General features: G+C 36.1%; 1 protein-coding gene across 1 annotated transcript; it reads left to right on the forward strand.

The window, feature by feature from the left end:
- The first annotated feature begins 289 nt into the window (after window positions 1–289).
- Window positions 290–24,622, forward strand: LOC139147466 (uncharacterized). The gene is made up of 6 exons (XM_070718575.1): window positions 290–432; window positions 13,114–13,257; window positions 16,130–16,200; window positions 16,828–16,971; window positions 17,839–17,998; window positions 23,312–24,622. The coding sequence occupies exons 1-6, from the start codon at window positions 363–365 to the stop codon at window positions 23,455–23,457; spliced, it is 735 nt and encodes a 244-aa protein (XP_070574676.1). The 5' UTR covers window positions 290–362; the 3' UTR covers window positions 23,458–24,622.
- The last annotated feature ends 749 nt before the right edge of the window (window positions 24,623–25,371 follow it).

A 25,371-nucleotide genomic window follows, 5' to 3' on the forward strand; every position in this document is an offset into this window, starting at 1 on the left:
TTTGGACAAAAATAGATTCATCCACGTGCGTTCATTAACGCAAAAACCAAACATGTGGGCATTCAAGTACAAGCCTTTAAGGCATCTCTCACCATGTCGATTCTATGAATCATTGTGATCTTGGACTTTTTAATAATTGATAGTGTCTTCTCATCGGCAAATAGTCCGCCCGGATAATACTATAATAGGCTCAAGAACTAGCAGTCACCTCCCACGTCTTATGACTCGCCAATCATCAGCATATAATTATCACATCTGGAATACATATATAAATTCTGGTGTAGAGCACTCGACGGTTCAAAGCCCAAGTGCTGCCATTTGCGAACGGATCTAACCCACAACGCGCGTCGGCCATCACCAGTATGGCTTACATTTGCCATATCATTTCTGTTTTCTTCCTAAGTGTATCTTGGGTGTTCATCCTTGTCGGAGGTAAGTAGGACTTGTCTTTGTAATCTTGTCTTTTACCTTGATCCTATTAGCTAACCATTTCTGCTACAAAATGTGATAGAGTAAGCGTTTTGCATTTTGAAAGAGTTTTGGTTTTTTTTTCGATGTGCGCATCTCATGTCTTTTCATATCTTGAGCTCTCTAAACATCCTAGGAGTGCCGTTACGTTTTAAACAGTGCTTAGAGAATTTCGCCGTTTGATCTGATAAAACTGTTCGACGTCCACAGCGACAAGATTCATAGTAAACTCTGAGTGAGCTCGATCAACGCATTTCTGATAAACGTTTCATTCACCACTCTTGGAACCACCACCCCACCCCAACCCCTATCTCCCTGGAAGGATTTGTGGTCCAATATCAGGAAGATTTGAACATTTTGACCGTGGTACGACTTTTTCGGAGATCTCTTTGGCGGGAACTTGTAAAAGACAAATGCCAAACCACTGATACACAAAAAAAACACCTTCATGCTCAAACGTAAGTTTTACCTAAAAGCATATTAGAGAATTATTTCAAGTATTCAATGTGTATTTTCGTAAACAACCCGAAATTTCTAACAAGACCGGTGCATGAATCAAACAGGTACATTAGTCATCTTCTTGAGCGAAACTTTTTACGGTTAAATTTACCTAAACCATGATTTTTTTTATGTTTACTGGTATTGTTGTTTTGTCCGAGTCTCTTGTTCTGCTTCGAAATCATATCGAGATATTCGATACAGCGCTACGTGCCGTATGACGATACATTTTAATCATGACCATAGTTCAACTGTCAACTAACGTTACACAACAATGCATTACTTTAGTAAAGTCGATATTTAGTATTGCGACATAGGTAGCCACGAAATTAAAAGACCTAAAGTTTTGCAGGGACTTTCTGTACGGAAACTTAAAATAATTCTCGTTAAATATCTCAAGAATAAAAATCAGGGGTCACCCTGCAAATTTTTGTGCTCGTGAAGCACATTTCATACCAATATTTACCTACAATTGAAATTCAAAACGGCCGCCATCTCTGTATTAACCCTAACAGGAAAAATAAAATTTACGATTTTCACAAAAATAAGCTAGTCAAAACTTTCTTTACTCGACGAGCTTCAAAATAAGCCCCGACAAGTGGTAGACCAAAATAGCATTTTAAATTTAAAGTTCGAAAATTTGAATGTTTGTCTCCGAGGTGCATTTGACATTATGTTGGCCGACTGACTACATGAGTTAGAAACCCCCTCTGGGTACGAGGTACGTACTGTTGTAGTGGATACTTCCTAGAGGAACAGAGAAGTCTTTAGTGATTGTGGAAGGATGCAAAAATCGTCGGATAATAAATACTCAGGTTTCATAAATCATCATGGTAAATCGAGTCGCCGTCGGGGAGGTTGGGCCCTGGATCTGTCGCAGGTGTCAATGTGAAGGGGTAAAAAATCGCTATTTGTCATGTATCTGAAAACGCCTGGGGAGACACAGGATATCAATGCCAACTTGTTATAAATCCACAGGCTAGTATTCATCATGAAAACAATAAAGCAAGTCTCTTTCTTCCACTTGTGTATTCAAGTTAACCTTCTCTTCTTTCATCTTAAATATCGATTACAAAGCTGAAGGCAAACTAGCTCTGTATGCAGGTGAAAACGACTGTAAAAGGAAGCTAATTTTTCTGTTATAGGTAGGAACTGAACGGTCCCAGGTACCGAAGACAATGTAAAACAGAAATATGTAATGAAAGATAATGATGGCGCTATAGCAGAAGTGATATTGCTCAAATCAAAATCGAAATGCCATTCATAATATTGTTTATACTGTCCATTACGCATGTAATATATAACCCTTTGAGCGCTATAATTTTTCCCGCCAACATTTTATCAATTTTTGTGAGTTTTCTGTATTTTTAAAATAATTTTGGGCCAAATGGACATCGCATTTAAGTCATCATACCGGTCTTCTTCTCGCCAGGATTCTTATGTACCTAGATGCTTCTCAAAATATGGTCAACGTAGCTTTCAATACCGTGCTGCCAAACTGTGGAATGCTTTACCAATTGAAATCAAACAAACTACTGTTCTGTACAACTTTAAATCTGACTTGAAAGATTATGTGAAAATGAATGTTCCTTTGTAGATGTAATTATTGTAATTTTGCTTGAGCCCCGATGAAATTACTGTACAAGTAACTCGGCCGTTCAATAAAACTGTGTAAATAAATAAATAATAAATAAATAAATAAAAAATAAATATATCAAACTTTGGCAAAAATCTGAAAACTGACTTGGGTACATTTTATAAGGGCCACAAAAATTGACTTTGGCTCTCAAAGGGTTAAACCCTTGTAAGGAAGCATAATCAACTGCATTGCAGAGAAGTTTCCAAAAACTTGTTTGGCGGGGATTTTACACATCGATGCTAAATTTTGTCAGTTGAAGAACAACACTGATAAACTGTATTTTACATATAAACTCGCATAATACTATTGATGTCTAACTGATAATTTAAGATAACGGGTTAACTCATTGTAGACTAACAAGTCGTTCGTTTTAGTGGGGCAAATTCTACTGTAGTTTGTGTGCCCACTTGGGAGGGTATGGTTTAGTTGAAGTAGACGATTCTGCTTATTAATTCAAAGTATGCCTTGAAAGGCCTTAAAAGAGATTAATATTTTAATCAGTTCCATATTTTATCAATTTATTATGGCTCTTTTCATCCCTTCGCGATTGCATCATCCTTGAAGTAATGGTAACCAGCCAATGCAAATATCTTTACCCACTTAAATTATTCATAATTTTCTTCCTTTCCAACGCGATTGGCAAGCACGTGCGATGGCCATGCGAATGATTTTCTCAAACATGCAAAGTGCTTGCATTAATGTGAGTAAGATTCTCCAGTCTGACGTTGATCAAAATTGTCTGACTACATGCAAGTAATGTTTGTACAACATCAGTAAGCCAGACTACAAAACTTTGGCATTAAATGTTCTCGCACAATATCAATTAAATATCGCAAGAAATCAAGAAATGTGCGGAGCGATTATTGCCTGAAGTAGAAAGTGATGATGAGATCCGCAAATAATTCTGACCGACGTTCATATATATATATATATATATATATATATATATATATAATTATTTACCATAGTCAATGCGAAGAAGAATTTTTTTTTCTTCAAGTGAACAAGTCATAAATATGCATGGCATATCTTCCTCTTAATATCATTTTGTATCGTTTATCTTAATCCTCTCAGTTGATGTCTTTAGGCCGGTAACGCACTTGTGAATTCAAGGTATAAAGTCAACTATAAGGTAGCAATGTTTATATCACCCTATGGAATCGCCTCTAGATTTCTAGATTTCGCTAAAATTTAACATAATATAAAACTTTATTAATACTGGAAAGGACCGCCCCCCCCCCCTCAAAAATTCATGACCCCCAAACGGGAGCAAGGACAATAGATCGAAGTTGAAATTTGTCAGGCATATTGCCCATCCTACGTGCATTCGTTTAACTCTGGGATTTGCTGATAAGTGTGGGCGTTGCCCAGGGGAAAGACGACTTTACTCCAAAGTATTAAACACATAATTTGATTTTAAAGATGTGTTGCTCTGACGTCTTGAAAAGGGTAATGGTGTCCGAATATTGAGATATGAGTTGCATATTTAGTCGACTGAACGGCGGTAACCTGAACGCGCATGCCCGATAAAAGCGCGATCTTTAGTCGTGTACTGTTGCCATGGGATTAACATTCAATATTCAAAATTCAGAATGCAAGCTTTGTACGACTTATACAGAAAGAGAAAACAGCTCACACTAATCTATTGTAGTTTCCTGTAATTAAGATTTAGATACGTCATCGCAGTCAAAATTTGATCACAACAAAGATATAGTACAATAGATTTTAACGGATGCACTTACAGAAGGCAATTTATGCACGAAAATGTTCCTCAGATTATTTTGGCAGAGGTGAACCAGCAAAATCTCGCACCAGTTCCTTACTGATGACTTGGAGTCTTGATATACTAACTGCCTACAATAACAGGTGCATTGCATATACAGGCAGTGTTTATAGATCCTAAGTATTAACACATGCTCCCTGAAGGTAAAACAGTAACATTACTATCTTTTTAACTTCCTCGAGATGGGGTCTAACATTTTAGCTTTTCAATTTTCATTCTCCCCGATCGTTGAATGGCTGCACACAACTCATTAACTTGACTAACTTCATATTGAGAGGCACCTCCAACCGAGCTTTGACATCCACGCAACCTTGAGTGAATAGTCTTTATGCTCTCAATGCACTCAACCGAATCGGATGAACCTTTTATCAGATGCTCACTAACTTGTTGAAGAGATCACCGAATGCATTATGACATTTGGACTAACGCTGAGCGATGTCTTTGGAACAAAATGGTGGCCGTCACTTCGAATGATGGCGATCGAATGATGTACTAACCTTTACGAAAGAGGGTTATATTACAGCTTAATATCGACTCCCGTTGCGTTATACCACGATTAAAGACTGATGCTATCATATTCAACTTGTTGATTATTGTTCAGCCCGATTGCATGCAAGAGTCATGGGTATATATTTTCAGAAAAATGGGCGAATTTTGATGACAGAAATAAATACAGGCATAATTGTCTGCGCATTAAAAAGTTATTGACCCTTTTACAGGTCTGTATTCACATTGCTGTGTACAGTCCTGTAAATACAGTGATGAGACAGGCAGAAATTTCAGGCCCTGTCACATCACTGTGTCTACAACACTGTATATAGCCATGTCATCACAGAACTGGCTCCAGACCTGTACATCAGCCCCTGTCACAGCTATGGAACGTCTTTGATGACACAGACCTGTACAACAGGCTTTGTTTCAGAGTCTGTACAGGGCCTGTTACAGGTTGCTGTGTAGATGTGTTTTCCCAATAGATGAACAAAATGAACCAAACCCACAGTATATGGGCGGGTGAATAATTCTCCTTGGTCTGTGCACACTGAATCACTTATTGAACAGAAGCAAATTTATTCTATACATAGAATAGCTTGAATCATTTTTTCAAAAAATCTGACAGCATTGTTTTGAAGATCATGTCTTTCTGACTTCCTACTTTGAATGATGAAAAGGTCAAATCCTCCCACACCGGGATATATTTATAGTATAACTGAGGGATTAACTTGCACCTGTGAAATGAAAGGTGTTAATTTTTTTGAATGTCTATGACGAAGGAAATTTACATGTCTGGCAGATGGTATGATGAAATCACGTCGGTTGCCAATAACTTTACCATGAAAGTGTGAAATTTTCAACACCTCCACTCACACATCGGCTTCTAATTAAACATACACTTAAATTTGAAACATAATTGATAATTTTTGAGTATATTAAGAAGAAATAATCTTGAAACTAAAATTAAGCTTTAAAATTGTTAAGAAATGAAGACAAACAATTTCTGAGTGAACAGATCAGGCAGCATTATGGGTAATCTCAAAACCAGACCAGTTTATGAATTAGGAATATACCCCCTTAAATATAATAGTATCACCTAAATTGTTGTCAATGGTTTACGTTCCGACCAAAATTAGGTTCAGAAATACTTATTTTGTGAAAAGGTCGTCATGTTCTCTGTATTTCAATCATAGATAACAGAAAGAAGCTTTCGGGTGTCTCTCGAGCCGACACTTTCTAAAAATCTACAAAATTTAAGCCCGCTCGACTAGTTATTATGATAGTGATGTTGGGAATGCATCCCAGTTCATTGTCTCCCAACATCGGGAATAGCCAGAGGTCACCGGGATAGAGACACGAAACATTAGGTCAAAATCTTCAAAGATAACACCGTCTTGTTGTTTTGTATTCCAGTGGGTGTTACATACTGTCAGGTGTTGTTTCTTCTTATTCCCTTGTATTCGTAAACGTACATCTTACATACAATGGTTATTTACATATCATGAAAGTCGTAATATCATCCCTATACCCGCGGATATAATACACGATAAGACCCTTTTATACTGCATGGTTTTTTACAATGGCTTGGTGAAACTTAACTGGGATAGATTTTTCCAATGCCACATAATAATCGTAAAGTTGACACATCAGTTACATATAAAGGTCAATGACTTCTGTAACGATTGTATCTTCATCACAAGATTTAAATTCACTTTGTGCGTGTGTACCATACACATCAACGAAATGTTCAGTTTTATAGCCAGCGAGCGGATGCATACTTTGTCGCTCCACTGTACCCGTTAGATTTTCCCCACGTAAATCGTTTTCCCCCGAGCTGGCATATAACAGACATCTTTTGAAAATTTAATGAAGATAGGGAAATTTATCACAACCTATATCTGTAAGACTTAGGCTACCCTGTTGTATATAGTTTATTTATTTTCCCCGTCAGTGGCTTGTGATACGTCAATTTGATCCTCAACGATTGAAAATTATATTGCTCTATCGATGTAGTTTGAAGTTACAGACACGTCCCTTGATCGATAATTGGTGTTCTCTATGATCCATTATATTTTTGACTAATTAATTCTAATTTGAACTTTAGCCGAGTAGTGGGTATTGTAACATAAGAACTAGATGTAAAACACGACGTATAGATAACAGGCTTTCAAGGTCAAATACGTTTCGATAATTTGTTTCGGCGTTGTAGTTCTCTTCTCAAAGCTTATTGCTATTACCTTTGACACCACTTTCGATAACAATTATTTAAAACATGATTGGAACTAAATTGGGATAATTGGATGGGCGCAATTTCTCAAATATTTTAGAAATGTGTCTAATATTACACCATATTTGCTTACCATCTTTAAAATTTTATTCAAAATTTACAATGCTGTTGAAATGTTATGAGTAAGAATCAGTGCATGATAGTATCTAATGCAATATTGTTCAAAACATTTGAACAATATTCCTATTTGAATGAAAATATGCGAACTTGTCTGGAGTTTGTTCATTACTGAACACTAGTAATAATCTCAGTTTGTCCCTTTTCCTCGAACAAATGAAGCTTTTCGCTTGATTTAGAGTTAGGTCAGTCAGGGTCATTTAAAATGTGCCCTGATTCAATTTAATGTTTTTGAAGCTTTAAATTCACGAAAAAGTCGGGGCATTTCAAAAGTGCCCTGACTCAAAGTCGTCAATTAGAGAAATTTTAAGCATTTTGTCTCGTTTCTTTAGTACATTTACACAAAAATGAACTTTTTTTCATGAAAATGAATCCGATGAAAGAGGTATGCAAAATCGTTGTATTTTCGTTGTTTTGTTCGATGAGAAAAATATTCCAAATTTTACCCTTTTTTATCATTTTGTAAAATTTCAGCTGTAAAAATTTCGATTTCGTTACATTTTCCTAATAATTACTCTCATCCAATTTTCCCAAATTAGTTCCAATCGTGTTTTAAGTAAATTTCTAGCGGCAAATCGCGACCATCTTGAAAATGGTTAGATATATAATTGTGTTATCGTGCATGAAGACCATAATAGTGATCTTAGCGATTCAAAGATAAATGTAAAACGTCTCCATATGGGCATACCCATACATTGTCAACGGGGGACAACACGGAGAAGTCTACATCGGACGCACTGATAACACCTTCAAGACGCGCTTCGCTAATCACATGCAATGGTTCCGTAACGAAAGATATCAACTCTCGACTGAGCTGTCCAAGTACATCTGGACCTTGAAACAAAAGAATCAGGTCTTTGACATTTCGTGGTCAATTATTGACAAAGCATCAAGTTACTCTAACATAAGCAAGCTATGTAATCTTTGTATATCAGAAAAACTACACATTATCAGTGCTGACAAATCTACGCTGTTAAACAAACACTCGGAGTTGGTTTCAAAATGTCGCCACCAAAACAAATATTATCTATCAAATTTTAACACCACCTATAAATAGATATATATAAGAGTGTTGAGCTAGTATTACTTTCACTTCATCTGTCTGATGATTGCAGGATGCATGAAACTTAAGTAACAGATACCATTACTTTGTACTTGAAGTAATTTTGTTATTATTTATAACGCTGTGCTTCCAGCATTGAGCACTGTTATTTCCCACGAGGACATCTGTATACCTCTCTCTCTCTCTCTCCTCTCTCTCTCTCTCTCTCTCTCTCTCTCTCTCTCTCTCTCTCTCTATATATATATATATATATGTGTCAGTTATAGTGTGTCAGACGTGGTCGTCAGACAATGCTAGTGCGACACATGGAACTAAGGTTATAACCGATTTATCGATCATATACCCACAACCAGAATTTTGAAAACTCTTGGAAAATCATGAAATTTTGGGCTTTGGTTTTATTCTATCGCACGCCTGAATATCGAAATATTAATTTAAACAGGCTTCATTCATAAGCTATGGGATGTTTCGACTGTACTTAATGCGCGACAATTCCTCCACGTCACCATGAATATCTTAAGAAAAGATAAGGGCACTCGAAAAACTCGCGTAGGAAGAACTTTTCGTGGTACACAACTTTGCTACAGTCGTTAGTAAACCAAAAGTGTCATTTACTTCACAACTATTCCGATTTCATTTGCGCTCAATCGTCAGCAGAGAGTGGTGGCCGTTTTATCACTTTATACCGAGTGTTGTCATGTCAACAAATGTCACTTAGCGACGTCGCTATCACGCCACGCGCGCACTGTCTTTTAGGAAAAGACCTGCAGTGCGACCCTTAAATTTTTCCTCAGCTTGTAAAATAAACTGACGAGGATTTCAATAAAACTATCAGTCTTAGGGAATAGTGACAACGTTTAACATTCTGTTAGGCCAAAAAAATAAAAATAATTGTGCTTTTCCGAATGCATGCTTTCAAAATAAAAATAAAATAGGTCGAGACTTGTTGATATTTGGCACTTATTATTCATAAATATTCATAAGTGACGCGTAAAAAACGATCAAGTGAAACTCTCATGTTCATTCATCATATTGTAACGAAGAAAGAGTCGTCAAAGACTGTTTTCGAGTAAAATTTAGTCACTTATTGTCACGTGCTGGTAAAACACCGGCTGTCTTTCTGGATAGTGTCTGCTTGCTATGCAAATCAACATATGATTAAAATTCTGGTGTTCTGATCGATAACATAGGTGTCCATAATCATGAGATTTCTGAACCTTTCTCTAAGATTTTGAAAAACAATTCTTAGAGGAATGATGTACCCTCGTAGCAAAGTTTAGTACCTCCATAACGATATAACAACACTATACAATATGAAAACTTACTATGTATTAATTCCTTTATCTTAAATTCTTTCCCATTGTATGATTGCAATGCCTTTTTGATATTGTTTAAAAACCCATGCATCAAAATAGTGCAATATTTTCTCTCCTTTTCATAACGAGACACGCCAAGACATAAATACTAAGTAATTGAAACAAATGTAACGTCTTCATATAGGGCTAGAAAGCTGTTATAAATCATTACATAAAACATTGTTCAGACCTAAGAAACTGGTAACAAGTATTAAAATGATATAACATTTAATTTAGTATTTATTCTTTCGGAACATATTACACAACAACACACGATTGGAACTAAATTGGGATAATTGGATTGGCAACATTTCTTAAGAATTTTAGAAATTTGTCTAATATTACACCATATTTGCTTACCATTTTAAAATTTTATTCAAAATTTACGATGTTGTTAAATATTATGAGCAAGAATCAGTGCATGATAGTATCTAATGCAATATTGTTCAAAACATTTGAACAATATCCATATTTGAATGAAAATATTTGAGTTTGTCTGTAGTTTCTTCATTACTGAACACTAGTAATAATCTCAGTTTGTCACTTTTCCTCGACCAAAATGAAGCTTTTCGATTGATTTACAGATAAGTCAGTCAGGGTCATTTAAAGTGTGCCCTGCCTCAATTTAATGTTTATGAAGCCTTATATTCACGAAAAAGTCAGGGCATTTCAAAAGTGCCCTGACTCAAAAGTCGTTAAGTAGAGAAATTTTAAGCATTTTGTCTCATTTCTTTAGTATATTTACACAAAATGAACATTTTCCATGAAAATGAATCCGATGGAAGAGGTATGCAATAATCATTGTGTTTTCGTTGTTTTGTTCGATGAGAACAATATTTTAAATTTTACATTATTCTATCATTTTGTAAAATTTCAGCTGTAAAAATTTCGATTTCGTTACATTTTCCTAATATTACTGTCATCCAATTTTCCCAATTAGTTCCAATCGTGTTACCAACGGAACTATCTCGTTATGAGCACATATACTGAACTTTAATAGGGTCGTTGAAAATTCACCATTTTACTGACTTACTTTTTAAAGTTTTTGGATCATTTGTGCTGAAACACAAAAAAATCAACAATACTTCATATTACGAAAGTATGTACAGAAATCCTCATTCAGTTTGATGAATGGTTTTAATCTACTCTGTATCTTTTTAGCCAAAATGGCACAAAATACATCACAGAATACATCGTATCATCCAGGAACATGAACGTATTTTTGGTTTTCTTGGTACTTTCATTAGAAGTCTTCCAGCTTTTGCCATCCTTAAACTGCTCGCAACTGGTCACAACCAAAGCGAATATATTTTATGTGTAGTATTTCATAGCCACATCAACCTGCCAAACTGATATGTCTGTTACACATCTAGCCACGGCCAATCAGCATCGCTGTAACATGCAACACAAAGAGAGCGGGTTGAACCAATAAGGAATGCCAAGAGATGACGTTCCTCTAAAATTTGTGCGAAAGTCCGATTTTCATTAACAACAGCCAGAAAGTGGTCAAAATTTTGTTCATCTTCATAATCGTATTTACTAAATGACCAATTGACCACATGTTATGGAGATCGCTGGCTTCGACGCTACTTTTTAAGCGTGCAATTATGAAATCTCAACAAAATTCTTGCGCGATTTGTATTTTTTGCCAAATATCACATAGTTACTGATTTTCACTATCTTTTTTGCGTTTATCTATGGCATCAGAACGTTTAGAGTCGGTGAGTAAAATTTAGGGTAGATCGATAACCATAACCATAACCCCACGAATGTTTATCTTGGTCTTTGGAACGAGCACAATTAACGGCAGGGACCGGAAGAGAAAATGGAGGGGTGACACAATAAAAACCTGGAGTACCATCAGAGGGTGGGGTTGGGGGTTGGGTGGGGCTTCATCTTTTCATTTCTTTGCAAATCATACTGATAACTCACACTGAACGGGGCAGAAAACAATTCATTCATAAACCATCCAATTAAACAGCTGTGTTGTTTCAATGACTGAAGATTATAAAAAAATTTATACTTGTGAACACTATGCTGTCTGTAAAAGTGTGAGAATGAGAAATGACAGCAACAGTTGACTATCATGGGAGTACTAAAAAGGCAGACAATGGGCCAGTGAAAAAGAATTTCAGGCAAATCAATCAAGATAATTTTAAATTGAGTTTTTTTTCATAGTTAGCCTAGGAAACTCATTTGTATAACGCATTGATATCTTTTTATGAATTTTAATATCATATTTGTTGCACACCTAAGGACTTCTAATTACCGAGTGCAAGTGGATTTAATTTACGTCAGTTGTCAAACATACACAAATGCACGCTGGAAAACAAATTATGGGTTTATCCCTTAGACATTAATATATATATAATATATATATATATATATATATATATATATATATATATATATATATATATATATATATATATATATATATATATATATCGAAGTATACAAATGTTCTCGTGGGAAATTACTGTGCTCGATGCTAAAGAAGAACGTTATAATAACAACACAATTTACTTCAAGCATAAAGTAAAGTACAAAGTCTTGGCCCACGTGTATACTGGTCAGTCTCCAGCTTACCTTTTGCTATCGTACCATAGCCTTGTGTACTAACATCTTTAGATCATAGTTTTCGCTGCCCAAGTCTTCCTTACATTTCTTCAACATCGGAATACTAGCCTTGCTGGCCCCGGCACGCTCAGTACCAAGTTACCGACAATACCATCATAACCCCGCTTATATCAATCACTTCGAATTAATTACTTTGTACTTGAAGTAATTCGTGTTATAGTATGTATCTATGTTTATATATATATATATATTATATATATATATATATATATATATATATATATATATATATATATATATATATATATATATTATATATGCCCCAGTTTTTCATATTGGCGCTTGTTTGCATCAAAAAAATTCTTACCAACGGGGAGGGGATACTCTGAAAGTTTTGCCTCTCATTGCGGGTGGGGGAGGGTAGAGGGGTGTCGAAAAAATCCAGACGAAACATTTTCTTTTTTGCAACTCCAGCGTTAATTATGGTTGTTCTCTTGCTGTAGTCGGCTACCCAAAATTTCTGCGTTCCTGAAAGCCTGTCATATTTTTATGTCGGCAATTTCGTGTCATACTTGGGAAGCAGCAGCCATTTTGTTTGTTTATTTTCATGTTGCAAATGTAGTTCGCCAACACTCTACAACTGATGACGTTTATCGTACAGATGTCGACGTTTACGGTCAAATATCACGGCTGATATTTTACTTTAAACGTCTCCGGGCTGGAGCGATACTACTTCCTATACGTACACGTCCAAGCGTTAAGTTCAAGTACAGATGAAACATCGGTCCCAATGTTCCACACTAGTAACCTTAGTGTTCTTCTGATTTTCAGCTAAAGAAGATAAGTCGAGCGTGGTTAATTATGTACGACTGCAAGTTGCACCCACCGATGGCAGAGTGCCAGAAAATTTCGAATACGAGTCAAAGATCCTGGAGAAATTGAACAACCTTAACGACATTGACTATCGTCCCAGAGGTAAGATGGCTATCAAGGTCAAGTTTGGTGGAAATAGAACAATGTTGTCCCATTTCTCAATGTAGGGGTCCATTTTTTTACCAAACTGTAAAGGTCACAGGTTACTTGTACATGCATGTAGATATGATTAATTAAATGTATTTAAACCGTGTTGCCATTACCTTCGGGATGCTATCCAGGTACCCTGTTTACGCAAATTGCATTAGCAGGGTCGATCGTTATTTTTCGAGAACCGCCATTCGGTGTCAAAAATTTCTGCTTTTAAGTACGTCTGGAGAACATCGCCTAACTTCAAACGTATATGCTTGGTTGTAACATCAATTTTTTCCTGAAATCGCACTGAAATGTCAAAATATTATTTATTGAACAATGGACCAAAAGTAGAATATGAAATACGTCGGGAAAACTTCCCTTGTCTTCAGTTGCTATTAAATACCTTAAATGTCATATTCGTCTCCAGTTTCATGCCTCGGGGTCAAAAACCGGCTTCGTCTTCGTCGGATAAGGTTCTCTTTGAAAACGCCTCATTTACGCAAAATGTCAATTGTTGGTACGCAAGACATGTCGGTTGTCCCCGAGGGTAACACGGTGGTCCGTATGGACTATTCAACTAATAATTGCAAAGGAAAAAGAAAAACGCGTGGCCTTGGTTTTATCATTTTGCAGTACATCAAACGTGTCGATCGGAATTTTATTCACGAGGAATGTTTATGCGGTAAAGAGAAAAAGAAAAATTATTAATTATTCAATTTTTTCTGTCTTTTATCTGGCATCTGCAACTCGCAAAAACTATTAATACGTTACAACCTTTCCCGTACTATTTATAATGATTCCCCCTGGGCTATAAAATGTGCCACCTTTTAATTTTGGTCGTTTGGAAAATTTCCGTGGAAGATGTATAAGACTAGCTAGTTTAACGCATATTTCGACAATAATTATTTTATTAACAGCTATAAATTGCAATATATGTTGTTCGATTCAAAAATTTCGAAGTCCGTTCTTCATGTTCTTGTATGTTTTATCACCACTATCAAGTTAATATATTTTGTTTGAACTCCTTGTGCAATTTCTTTTGTGATCTAATCATACATTTTAAGGTTATCAGGTAACCTTTTGGAGCATGAGCAAATATATAAAAATGACTATGAATAAGTAAATTATAAATAATAAATAAATACGTTAGTAAACAAACAAAAAACGAGCAAACAAACAAACAAACAAACTTATATAAAAAATATCAGTGCATTTTTTTTTACGATTTTCTTTTAATAATTGGTTATCTTTGTTGTCACTTTCTAAGCTGTGGGGCCGAATCATTTTGCTGCGATTTGGAAGCTGGTCTCCTATTGGTTGGCAGAATCTTACCGTTATAATTGATGATACAAATAAACTCCCCAAGTTGCTGTGAATAGTGACAATCGACCAATCAGATATAACCTTGCGAGGTCAGCCGAAACTGTGTCATTTATATGTATGTGTAGGTGATTGTCAAATGTCAAATGGCGACTACATGACAAGTAGCATCAGGGTGACCGCAGCGTCGGGCAATGATCTAAGTAGCTGTTCGTCGATGTACTATGAAACCCCACTCTCTACGACTGACTAATAGCGGTTTCTATCTCATGTCACTTTGACTCGCCCTATTTACAGTCGAATATATATGTTTCGTTCAAATTCGCAGACAGTGCACTCTTCAGGACCTGTCAAGCGAACAGTGTGGTGTCCGAGATCGACTCACTCAAAATAGTACACCTTCAGGGTGCTCTTGCTTGTGAGATAAAATAGTATGGGAAGAAACACGTGATTTTTTTCCGTTGACTTGACTTTGTTGACCGCAATAGCTCGAACCGACACGTTCACACGTACACAAAAGGGAGTCACCAGGGACAGCGCAGACGCGATGAATGATAATAAAGAGACAACATCGATTCAGATACAGAAATTTATCATGGGACATCTATATCTTAACATTTGGTAAATATCTCTGAAAAGTCCCTGTACGTGAGATGTTTAGGTAGTGTTCCCGGAAATGACGATCCGTGATGAATTATCGTTTCTTATGCTGTAGCCTTTGTCAATCCAATCAACGTGCATCAATCCACACAAGAACACAAGAAAATCGAGCTCATTATCTAAATGGTTATCTATTTTATTTTTATTTATTCATTCATACTTTTATTCTGTTTGTTTGTTTGTTCATTCTGTTCGTTCGTTCATCTTGTTTATTGAATTCCCAACGAGGATTGGTCAGTATATGAAACTTCTGATTACTTTTTTTTTTTTTTTTTCTTTTTAATGTAACTCGCAAGTTCTTGGTTTACTCCCCAAATCATGTTGATAAAAGTACTCTCTAGCTTGTCAACACAGCATCTATACATCTACAGTGTATTTCCTTGATTCTATTTGACTTAGATTTCTGTTCAGAATTCACTTGTCAATAAAACAATGCAGTCATGCACACACAGGCTAAGTTGCCAAGCTGAATACTTTAGATATCAATGTACTTGGGGGCAGAAGAAGAAACTATAGTTTCCATTAATGAAATGGAGGGAAATAAATCGAAAAGAGTTTAAGCTACTGGCCGAGTTATGATCTGTATTAACTATTCTGCCTGTCCCCAGTCTTCTTTGTTCGCTGCCCTCCCCTCTTTCGCCTCCTCCGAATCCCTCTCCTACCTCCCCTCGACTCTTTTCAACTCCAAATCTCTCTATCAGTTTCTTCCCACAATATGAGAAGCCTCGAAGATTTGCCATATGAGTCATGTCTATGCTCCTTGTATTGGTCATGTCTCCGTTGGTGACCTTTTTATATAAACAGCATTTGTCTGTGACTGAAGCTTGTTTTTATACCATTGTAAGTCGATTCTTTGCAGAAATCAAAGCTCTCAGACAGGACAGAAGGCGAGACGTTTTTGGAGAAACATGGGATGAAGATTGGGATGAGGTATGGACAAGTTTCATTACCCCGGACAGGATTTATCTCATGAGGTTTGCACATGCGTGGATGACTCTTGCTGGATAGTGTCGAACATATCGGCTAACTCCACGCTTCACCAACCTTCTCAATTCTTCTCAACTGTCGAGAAAATAAAAGATAAAAGACATGTTAATTGTAAAAATAAAATTCCTGATTTTCACAAAACCAAGCCGGTGAAGGATTTATTTGCTCCAGAGGCTTCAAAATGACCCCCACAAGTGGTAGGTCAAAAGAACAGTGTAAAAGTTTGAGAGTCTGAATTTCTGTCATGGAGGCACATTTGACCTACAAGGACGGGAAACTTCAGTGTCAAGCATGTCATTCTCGAGTAGTAGGTTCTCATTAGGTTATATCAAGACCGCATGTGTAACGAGTATCCGTTCTGTCTCAACTGCGGCACAGTCATTGAGATCCACTCTACCCAGACTTGTAGATATGAAAGATCAGGTTTCATCAATTTACTTTAGGCTTTGATACTATAAGTCTTCCTTTCTGTGCTCGATATGCACAGATGCACAGCAGGGCTCTCTCTCAAAAAAAAGAACCCAGCAGTAAAATTTTTTTGTGAAAAGCGATCTCAATTTTTTGTTGTAGGACTACTACGCGTCTTTGCAGAAACAGGCCAGCCTTGGTGTCGTCTTTTCAAAAACTAAACCGACAATGCTTGACAAAGATGTGGATGAAGTCTTTAGCGGAGAACTAAGTCACCCAGACAGTAATAGCTTCACAAAACGTTCGGTGAGTGTTTAATTGTCACAGTCATGCCGGTGACGGTGACCAACAATTGAATGCATATATATATATATATATATATATATATATATATATATATATATATATATATATATATATATATATATATATATATATATATATATATATATTACTTAAAGTACAAAGTAACAATATCTGTTCATTAAGTTTCATGCATCTCACAATCTTCAGACAGAAGAGTTCTGTCTGAAGTTTTTGCGACGCATGCACGAACTTAAGTAATAGATATTATTACTTTGTACTTGAAGTAAATTGTGTTATTTTTTATAGCGCTCTGCTTTAGCATCCAGCACTGTAATTTCTGAAGAGGACATCTGTGTACTTATATATATATATATATATATATATATATATATATATATATATATATATATATATATATATAGAGGACATCTGTGTACTTTATATATATATATATATATATATATATATATATATATATATATATATATATATATATATATATATATATTATATATATATATATATATATATATATAATGGTACGTCCCAAAACGTATAAATACATATAATTAGAGTGTTGCTAAGAATGCTTTCATTTCTGTCTGATGATTTTAGGCTGCATGAAACTAAAGTAACAGATAATATTACTTTGCACTTGAATTAATTTGTGGTTATTATGTATTTAATGTATTATAACGCTCTGCTTTCCGCATCGAGAACAGTAATATCCCACGAGGACATCTGTATACTTCGAGATATATATATATATATATATATATATATATATATATATATATATATATATATATATTATATATACCCGACATCATACATTTTTTCATAATTCTTTTATATTTATTTCATCAGAGGGGGACTGTATTAAGTGACACCTGCCTCGAAGTCAGCGACTATGAATTAGTAGAGAACGCATCAAACCAATTTCTGCGACTCGTATCAGTTCATCCAAACACTTGGGTGTACGTCACAAGATGTCTACAGGCCAACACGTCATGCAGAGGTCTTCAGAGTGAGTAAAGAAATTCAAGTGCATTACTACAAGCTTGTTAAGGTAGTATGCGCCTCGAAAGTGAAAGATTTAAACTTTTGCTCAAACTAAATGAAACTTTCAACCATTCTCTTACTAAATCAACAATAAAAATCAGGTGTCATATTGCAAAGTTTGGAACTAGGGAAACAAATTACTCAACATTTTGTGATATTCGAAATTCAAAATGGCCGCCATCCCTGTGTTAACTCTACAGGGTACAAAGAAAATTTTGGATTTTTTGAAAAACTAAGTCAGTGAAACCTTTTCTTTCTCCAAGAACTTTAAAATGAGCCCCCACAAGTGGTAGATCAGAAAAGAATTAAAGAAATTTGAGAGTCCGAATATCTGTCCTCGAGGCGCGTTCTACCTTAATAGGCACAGGCAGTCCGCTTGATTTGCCCATTCGATATCCCATTATACTTGTACTCGAGTTCTTACTCAAAACAATGGAACGATTACATAGTTGGAAAAACAAAAGACGGACACTTAGGTACGTAGTCGGCATTCTGTGCAGAAAATAACTGCCTGAGAACGCGAATTCATCTCCCGTGATCTCGTAGTGCAGAGGCGTTGAAATTCGAGATAAGGATATTATGATTTGGTTAAACATTTCGGAATATATTATATAGCTCACAAGACCACAAAGTCTTTCTTGTTTTTACTGGATTTGAATGCCCAATTGCGAAGATAAAGTCCTCGAAGAGTTCAATGTGGCTTGGGAACTTGATCATGGAAAAATCAAGGCCTTTCAGAACTTATTCAATTTTTCCGTGATAGGTGTCCGGGTATATCAGGACAAAACTAAAAATCCCTAACCTACATAAACGTGCCTTTTATCGACCATCTACATGCGATGTACCATGATTGATCAAATAACCTTCACCTCGTTAAAATCCGAAAGTGACGGCTAACTATCCTGTTACGCGGTGTCATGGGTTTTTTTTTAGAACAAGGTTAACATCACAAAACCTAATGCTGCCTTGCTCACAATACATACGTCAAGATGCGTGGAAACCCATAACAGACTGAGTGAACTACAGGTGCCGCCAAATGGTGAATTTCATCAATTTCGCAAAATCATCACAAAACATGTTTTGAAGGCTGATATACCGATTTTTCTTATTTTTGACCCTGACCTATAATTTGGAGGGGAAAGTGAGAGCTGTTCGTAACTGCCCTCCCACTGGCATACGCTGAAAATATGTCCTCCCACTGAATTTTGATGCCCACTGCCCTCCGGTATCTACAGTCTGCCGCTCCCCACTCCCCACAACAATTTAGGCTCCCCGCTGCCCTCTCCCCACTACTGAAATTTCCCATTGCCAGCTAGATGCCCACTAGGCACCCCAGAACATTGCAAAACCGTGCGAGCAGTTAGCAGTATACTTGGAACATTGCCTCCCCTCTAAGTTAGGCGCTTAATTTCTCCTCAAGTTCTATCATGCACGCCGCTTTCCCTCCCTCTACGTATTTTCCGGTGCCCACTGTCAAAATTTTTTCCCCGCCCGCTGAAAGTATTGAAATTTCTTCCCCGCCCACAGTAAATATCGATATTTTCTCCCCGCCCGCTGATTAGTTTAGAAATTTGCCCGCCCGCTGAAAAACTTCGCACGAACACCTTTTTGCACGAACAGCTTAGTTGGCGGCACTTGGAACTATTAACATGTTGTCTTGAGTATCTGGAAACACTACGGCGTTTAGTACGGGGGAAGGCAAAAAACGATTTTGGAGTGGTTGTTCAAATTTTCTGTAACATGATCCTTATGTAAACTATGATTACAAGTCACAGGGTTTGCCAACATCTAGGCTTTCAGAGAATATATACTTTAATGTGGTTTCGAGCTAATTTATTGTTTGGAAGAGCCCAATACTTGTCGTGAATACTTAATTTAGTAATGCGGAAACTGAATATAATCGTGATGTTTATAAAACCAGTCACACTCACTGCTGAATTTACAATGCTGCCTATTCTGGGAACTACCAGACTGTACGTTCTCGTGTTGCTTACGAAAATATCTTTTCAACTTTTTTTGCAAATCTTTCAATGCTAACTCGGTCATGTTGTGAGGTCAGTCGTATACCCTATATGAAGTGATGTCTTATAAGTGTAATCCATTCTGTGAAGACTTTTTTTTTTTTTTTTTTTTTTTAATAATATTTTTTATTTTATTTTATCAATAACAAAGACAAAGACTGGCAAAGACTCTGACTGTTACAAAAGTCTAAACCAAAGGCAAAAAAGAAATACTACAGATACTGCAAGGACGATTGAAAATGGATACATTCATTGTACAGAGCTGTTTTCATTTTCAGAGAGATAGGAGGAACTATGCGGCAAATTCCTTCCATTTGTCTTTATAAATAGACACTGTGTTCTTTCTTTTTGAAATAAAAATTCTAGTCTTTGAATATGTCTGACTTTAATTCTCAATATCTGAAACGTTGGTGCTTCTTTTTAAGTTTACAGTCATAAATATACTTTTTGTACACCAGTACTATGTTATTGAGTAAATCTGACCAATTTTTTTCACCCAAAATAATCTGTCTTTGTGTTGGATTGTTTGGACAATTTAAAGTTGCGTGCCATAATTTGCACATATCTTTCCATACACTTTTAACAATGTCACATTCCACAAACAAGTGAACAATTGTTTCAGGGACTAATTGACAAAAAGTACATAGGTCTGAACTTACTAAATGGGACTTCATTTTAAAAAGCGATGCATTTGTATAAATAATATTGTGGTTAAGTCTCCATTGAAAATCACGAAGTGTACTACAGATAGTTACTTTGAAAGGCATTTTGTATATAAACTTCCAATCTAATCCTCTTGAAAAATTTGATAAAGAAAAATGACTTCTTGGACTGACAAAATAAGAATCAGATATCATATCTCGAAGCAATTTTGAAGAAGATTTTCTAAGTGAAAGCGACAAATTCTGACCATGTACCATAACAGCATTTTCAGGTCGCACACAAACTGCTTGATGAATTTTCAGGTATTTAGGTATAGCAGATATTAGCCCTTGCCACTGTAAAAAGTTAATTTTGTTTATCCCAAGATTTCTAAAGAAATTCCAGTCTTTAAAAGTGCCTTCAGAGGTAAAAATATCTGAGATATAGACAATTCCAAGTTTGTAGAAGTCATTTAAAATATACTTTTCCCCTTAATCAAAATATTTTTGTTATTCCATATTATTTCAAAAGGCGGGGGTAAATCATTTTGTGAAAAGGAACTCCATAATTGTAATATTTCTTTCAAAAAAGGAGGAAATTTTACACCAAGTGCCTTTAGTGAGTAAGTGCACTTAAAGATAAAAGGTCCACCAACTGGTTTCAAATAGTAATCAAAGACCAATTTCCAAGGATGAAAACGTGAGAAAAGATAGTGTTTGACCCAGGTCACTTTTAAAGCCTTTTGCAGAGCAACTATATCCAACATTCTGAGTCCACCTTGGCCTATGTCACCTATCATAGTGTCACGTGCTACTCTATCGTGACCCTTCCATATAAAGGAATAGATTTTAGAATTTAAAATTCTTAAATCTCTCTGATCAACATTGATGTGAGAGAAAATGTAGACAAACTTTGGAATAACAAGGGTCTTTACAATTTGCAACCTACCAATTAGAGAAAGGGAACGTCCTTTCCAACAGCTTAGAACATTTGATAACCCTTCAAATGGTGCACTCAAATTCATTTTATATGCAGCTACAGTATTATAAGAGAAAAAAACACCCACAATCTTAATAGGCGACATAGGCCATTTCACCCCGAACGGTCTATCCTTACAATGCTTTGATTTTCCTAACCACAGTGCTTCAGTTTTATCAAGGTTCACATGTAAACCAGAAATCACAGAAAACTTTGTGAGGAGACAAAGGAGGTTATTTGCTGACTGTACGTCACTGAGAAAACATGTTAAATCATCCGCATACGCTGAGCTCTTAATTTCTTGGTTCTCTACTAAAATACCATGAATGTTATCGTCATATTGCATTTTTACCAAAAGAAGGTCCAAAGAAATAATAAAAGAATTGGAGAGAGTGGGTCCCCTTGTCTAACTCCCCTAGTTAAATTGAAATATCTTGTAGAAAGACCCCTATTCATAACACAGCTAGACGGATTTTTATAGAAGGTATGTACCCACTTCATAAGTGAAGGGCCAAAATTAAAAATTTCGAGGGATTTAAACATAAATTCCCATTCGAGGCTATCAAAAGCTTTTTGAAAATCAATTGCCAAGAGAATACCTTCAATATCTGTGTCTTTAGTAAAGTTCATAATACCATCAATTAAACGAATACATTGACCAATTGTTCTATTTTTAACAAAAGCTGTTTGAGCCATGCTGATAATACTATCTAGCACTTTATCCATCCTATTGGCAATACATCTAGCTGCTATTTTATAGTCAGTATTCAATAATGTAATAGGACGCCAATTAGAAATATATCTTTTGTCTTTCCCTTTTTTTTCAACTAAAGTAATTACCCCTTGTGATTGACTTGTTGACAATTGCTCTTTTTCATAAGCTTCATTTATAGAATTTATTACGTACTGTCCGAGTTGACTCCAGAAAGTTTGATAAAATTCGACTGTTAAACCATCGTTTCCAGGCGTCTTGTTTTTGTTCATATTTTGCAGAGCCAGAGTGGCCTCTTTTAAAGTAATTGGACCTTCACATAATAGCTTATCACTGGTTTTAAGACTAGGAATATGTTCTCTGACAAAAAAAGCATCCCCTATTGATTCATCCCATTCCTGAAGACGAGTAGTGTAGAGCCTAGAGTAAAAGCTAAAAATATGAGTTTGGATTTCTGCAGAGGATGTCAGCAAATTATCAGAAGAATCAAAAAGCTGAGTTATAAGTGATTTTTTGGCATTATAACGTTCAAGTCCCAAAAAATATTTGGTATTCTTTTCTCCAAATTCATACCAATCAGCACGTGAACGAATAAAAGCACCCTCTGCAATATAGTCATATTCTATTTTTAAGGCTTCTTGAACAGTTTCCAATTTAGCACGCACGTCATCTGAGTCATTATTACAAATCTCAATGTCAATATCCCTAAGTTTAGATTCCAATGAGTCAATTAACTCTCTTCGTTCTTTAGCTTTTCTTTTTGAAAACTGAATTGTGGTGGTCTTAATTTTAAACTTTGAAGACTTTATGAACACAATACAATCTCTCTCTCTCTCTCTCTCTCTCTCTCTCTCTCTCTCTCTCTCTCTCTCTCTCTCTCTCTCTCTCTCTCTCTCTCTCTCTCTCTCTCTCCCCCCCCCACCAGGATTCAATGTAAGTTCAGCGTGCGCCAAGAAAAAAGGCTGGGCCAAGGCTCTGGTCAAGAACACCAGGCATGGAATCCCATACGGTGATTATCATTGGGAGTGGATCGCTGTGGATCGGGCATGCAGCTGTGCTGTTGCACTGTAAAAAAAACCAAGAACTGTCTTTTATTGAAATGAGTTACGCGAAGAGGACTGCAGCAAAACTGCCCTTGTTTACATCTTAGAAATGTAATCTTTCACTCTAAGTTATCTGAAGGACTTAATAATCCAAGAACAACTTGATTGGTATCTTCGTTAACAACTTACATGAGACTAAAGAAAAAATCTTTCAAGCAATGTCTTTGGTACTATTAACATCTCCACTTGTACATTTCTTCAACGTGGTCGTATATTTCAATGTTTTTCAAAACCAAATAAATTATTTGTGCAAGTTTTTTTCAGTCTATCTATTTCTTGTCATTGTTTGCATGTGAGAACAATCTTTACACGACGATGTGGCAAATTTTACTCAATTTTCCAAACTGCAGGGGGAACTAAAAGTCTATCTCAATGCAGCAGAAATTATTAAATGAAACAATGTGGTTGCGGGTTGGTTTAATTAAAAACACCTTTAGCTGAAAGTGTATCTTTTCATGTATTCCAACATTTTTGAACTTTTGCAAGAGTACGTTTTCTTGCTCTACTCCTCACATTACGATCAAATGTGAAATGTTAAACACGTCATCACAGCCTGTGAATATGTAATATCTGAATATGCAATGCTTGATATTCTGAAACGGGGCGAACAATGTACTTATAAGTCAAAAGTAACGAATGTATTATCAAACGTTACATCTATCGCACAATTCTTATACAATACTTGGTCGATAAGTTGCCTTCAGAGATACCATACCGTATTCATTCGGAACGACAGAATGTCATTTTGGTGGATTTAGGTATTTTGACCATTATATCGTGATGTATGAGTCAGACAGATATTGAAATATTTTGTCGGTGGCGGAAAGTGTAGTAGTGACGGAAATAATTGCATCACTATACACATCTCCCTTCAACTGTTTCATAGTGCACAATCAAAGACACATGAATATTGCCCATTTATAATTACTCAATATCTCTCTTTAACTATACTGATTTTACATCTAGCCTAAGTAGTTGCTAATGCATAGCGTCGAACGTCGACGACAATAGTATGTGACACGTGACTTCCCTGAAAACCGTACGCTTTGGCGCGGTTTAGGAAGTAGTTTTGTATTCCATGTGCGATGAAACACTATTCCCACGACACATTCTTACCTCACAAAACTGGCCTAGAATTGTATTAATAAAGGTCGACCTGTAATCGAACAAGTGCAAAAGCCGACACGTGTCTATGGCTCACGAGGTTCGACTTGATTTCAAGATCACCCGTCTTGAATACATAGTCAATAGCAAGCCATAAAACGAAGCAGGAATCTGCATCGAACTTGTAACTTTATTCGTTCCGGCATCAAAATATTTCAGCTAAGTAATTACGCCATATCTAACAGTTTGTACTGCTGCGATTATTGCTGGGCGAGCATCGTCAACAGAATGAGTACTATTAAAGTTTAGAACATAGAAGTCTTCGTCGCCTTTTCTTCTCAGTCTGTTTGTCGTTCTCTCACTGTAGTTAGCTTGTCTTTTGCGTAGCCTTAAATGTTCGTGCTGTTTGCCCCAGAACAGTTACGCTAAGGCTGATCATAGTGGCAGTAGAGAGGGCTGATAAATATGTATGCCATGTTTGTTCCAAAGTGCCGTGGTCAAGGTGTTTGCATTAAAATTGAAGCCATGCCAGTGACAACCACTGCAAGTAAAGTCAGTGTATTACCATCCCATAGAGTAAAAACAAAAGACCGAAAAATACTCGAGTTTTTATGATTAAATACAATTCTTGTCATGATTTTTTGGAATGTCTACCTCTTGTGCCTGGAAACACTGCAGCACCAGTAGACCTGTTTGTATTTATGTAGCATTGCATCATGGTTACCTCGACCGGCTCTCTCAGCCATATTGTCGTTTGGCTATTGAACCACATTTCTAC

Source organism: Ptychodera flava, chromosome 2 (genome assembly GCF_041260155.1).
Source record: "Ptychodera flava strain L36383 chromosome 2, AS_Pfla_20210202, whole genome shotgun sequence".
Classification (NCBI taxonomy): Eukaryota; Metazoa; Hemichordata; class Enteropneusta; family Ptychoderidae; genus Ptychodera; species Ptychodera flava.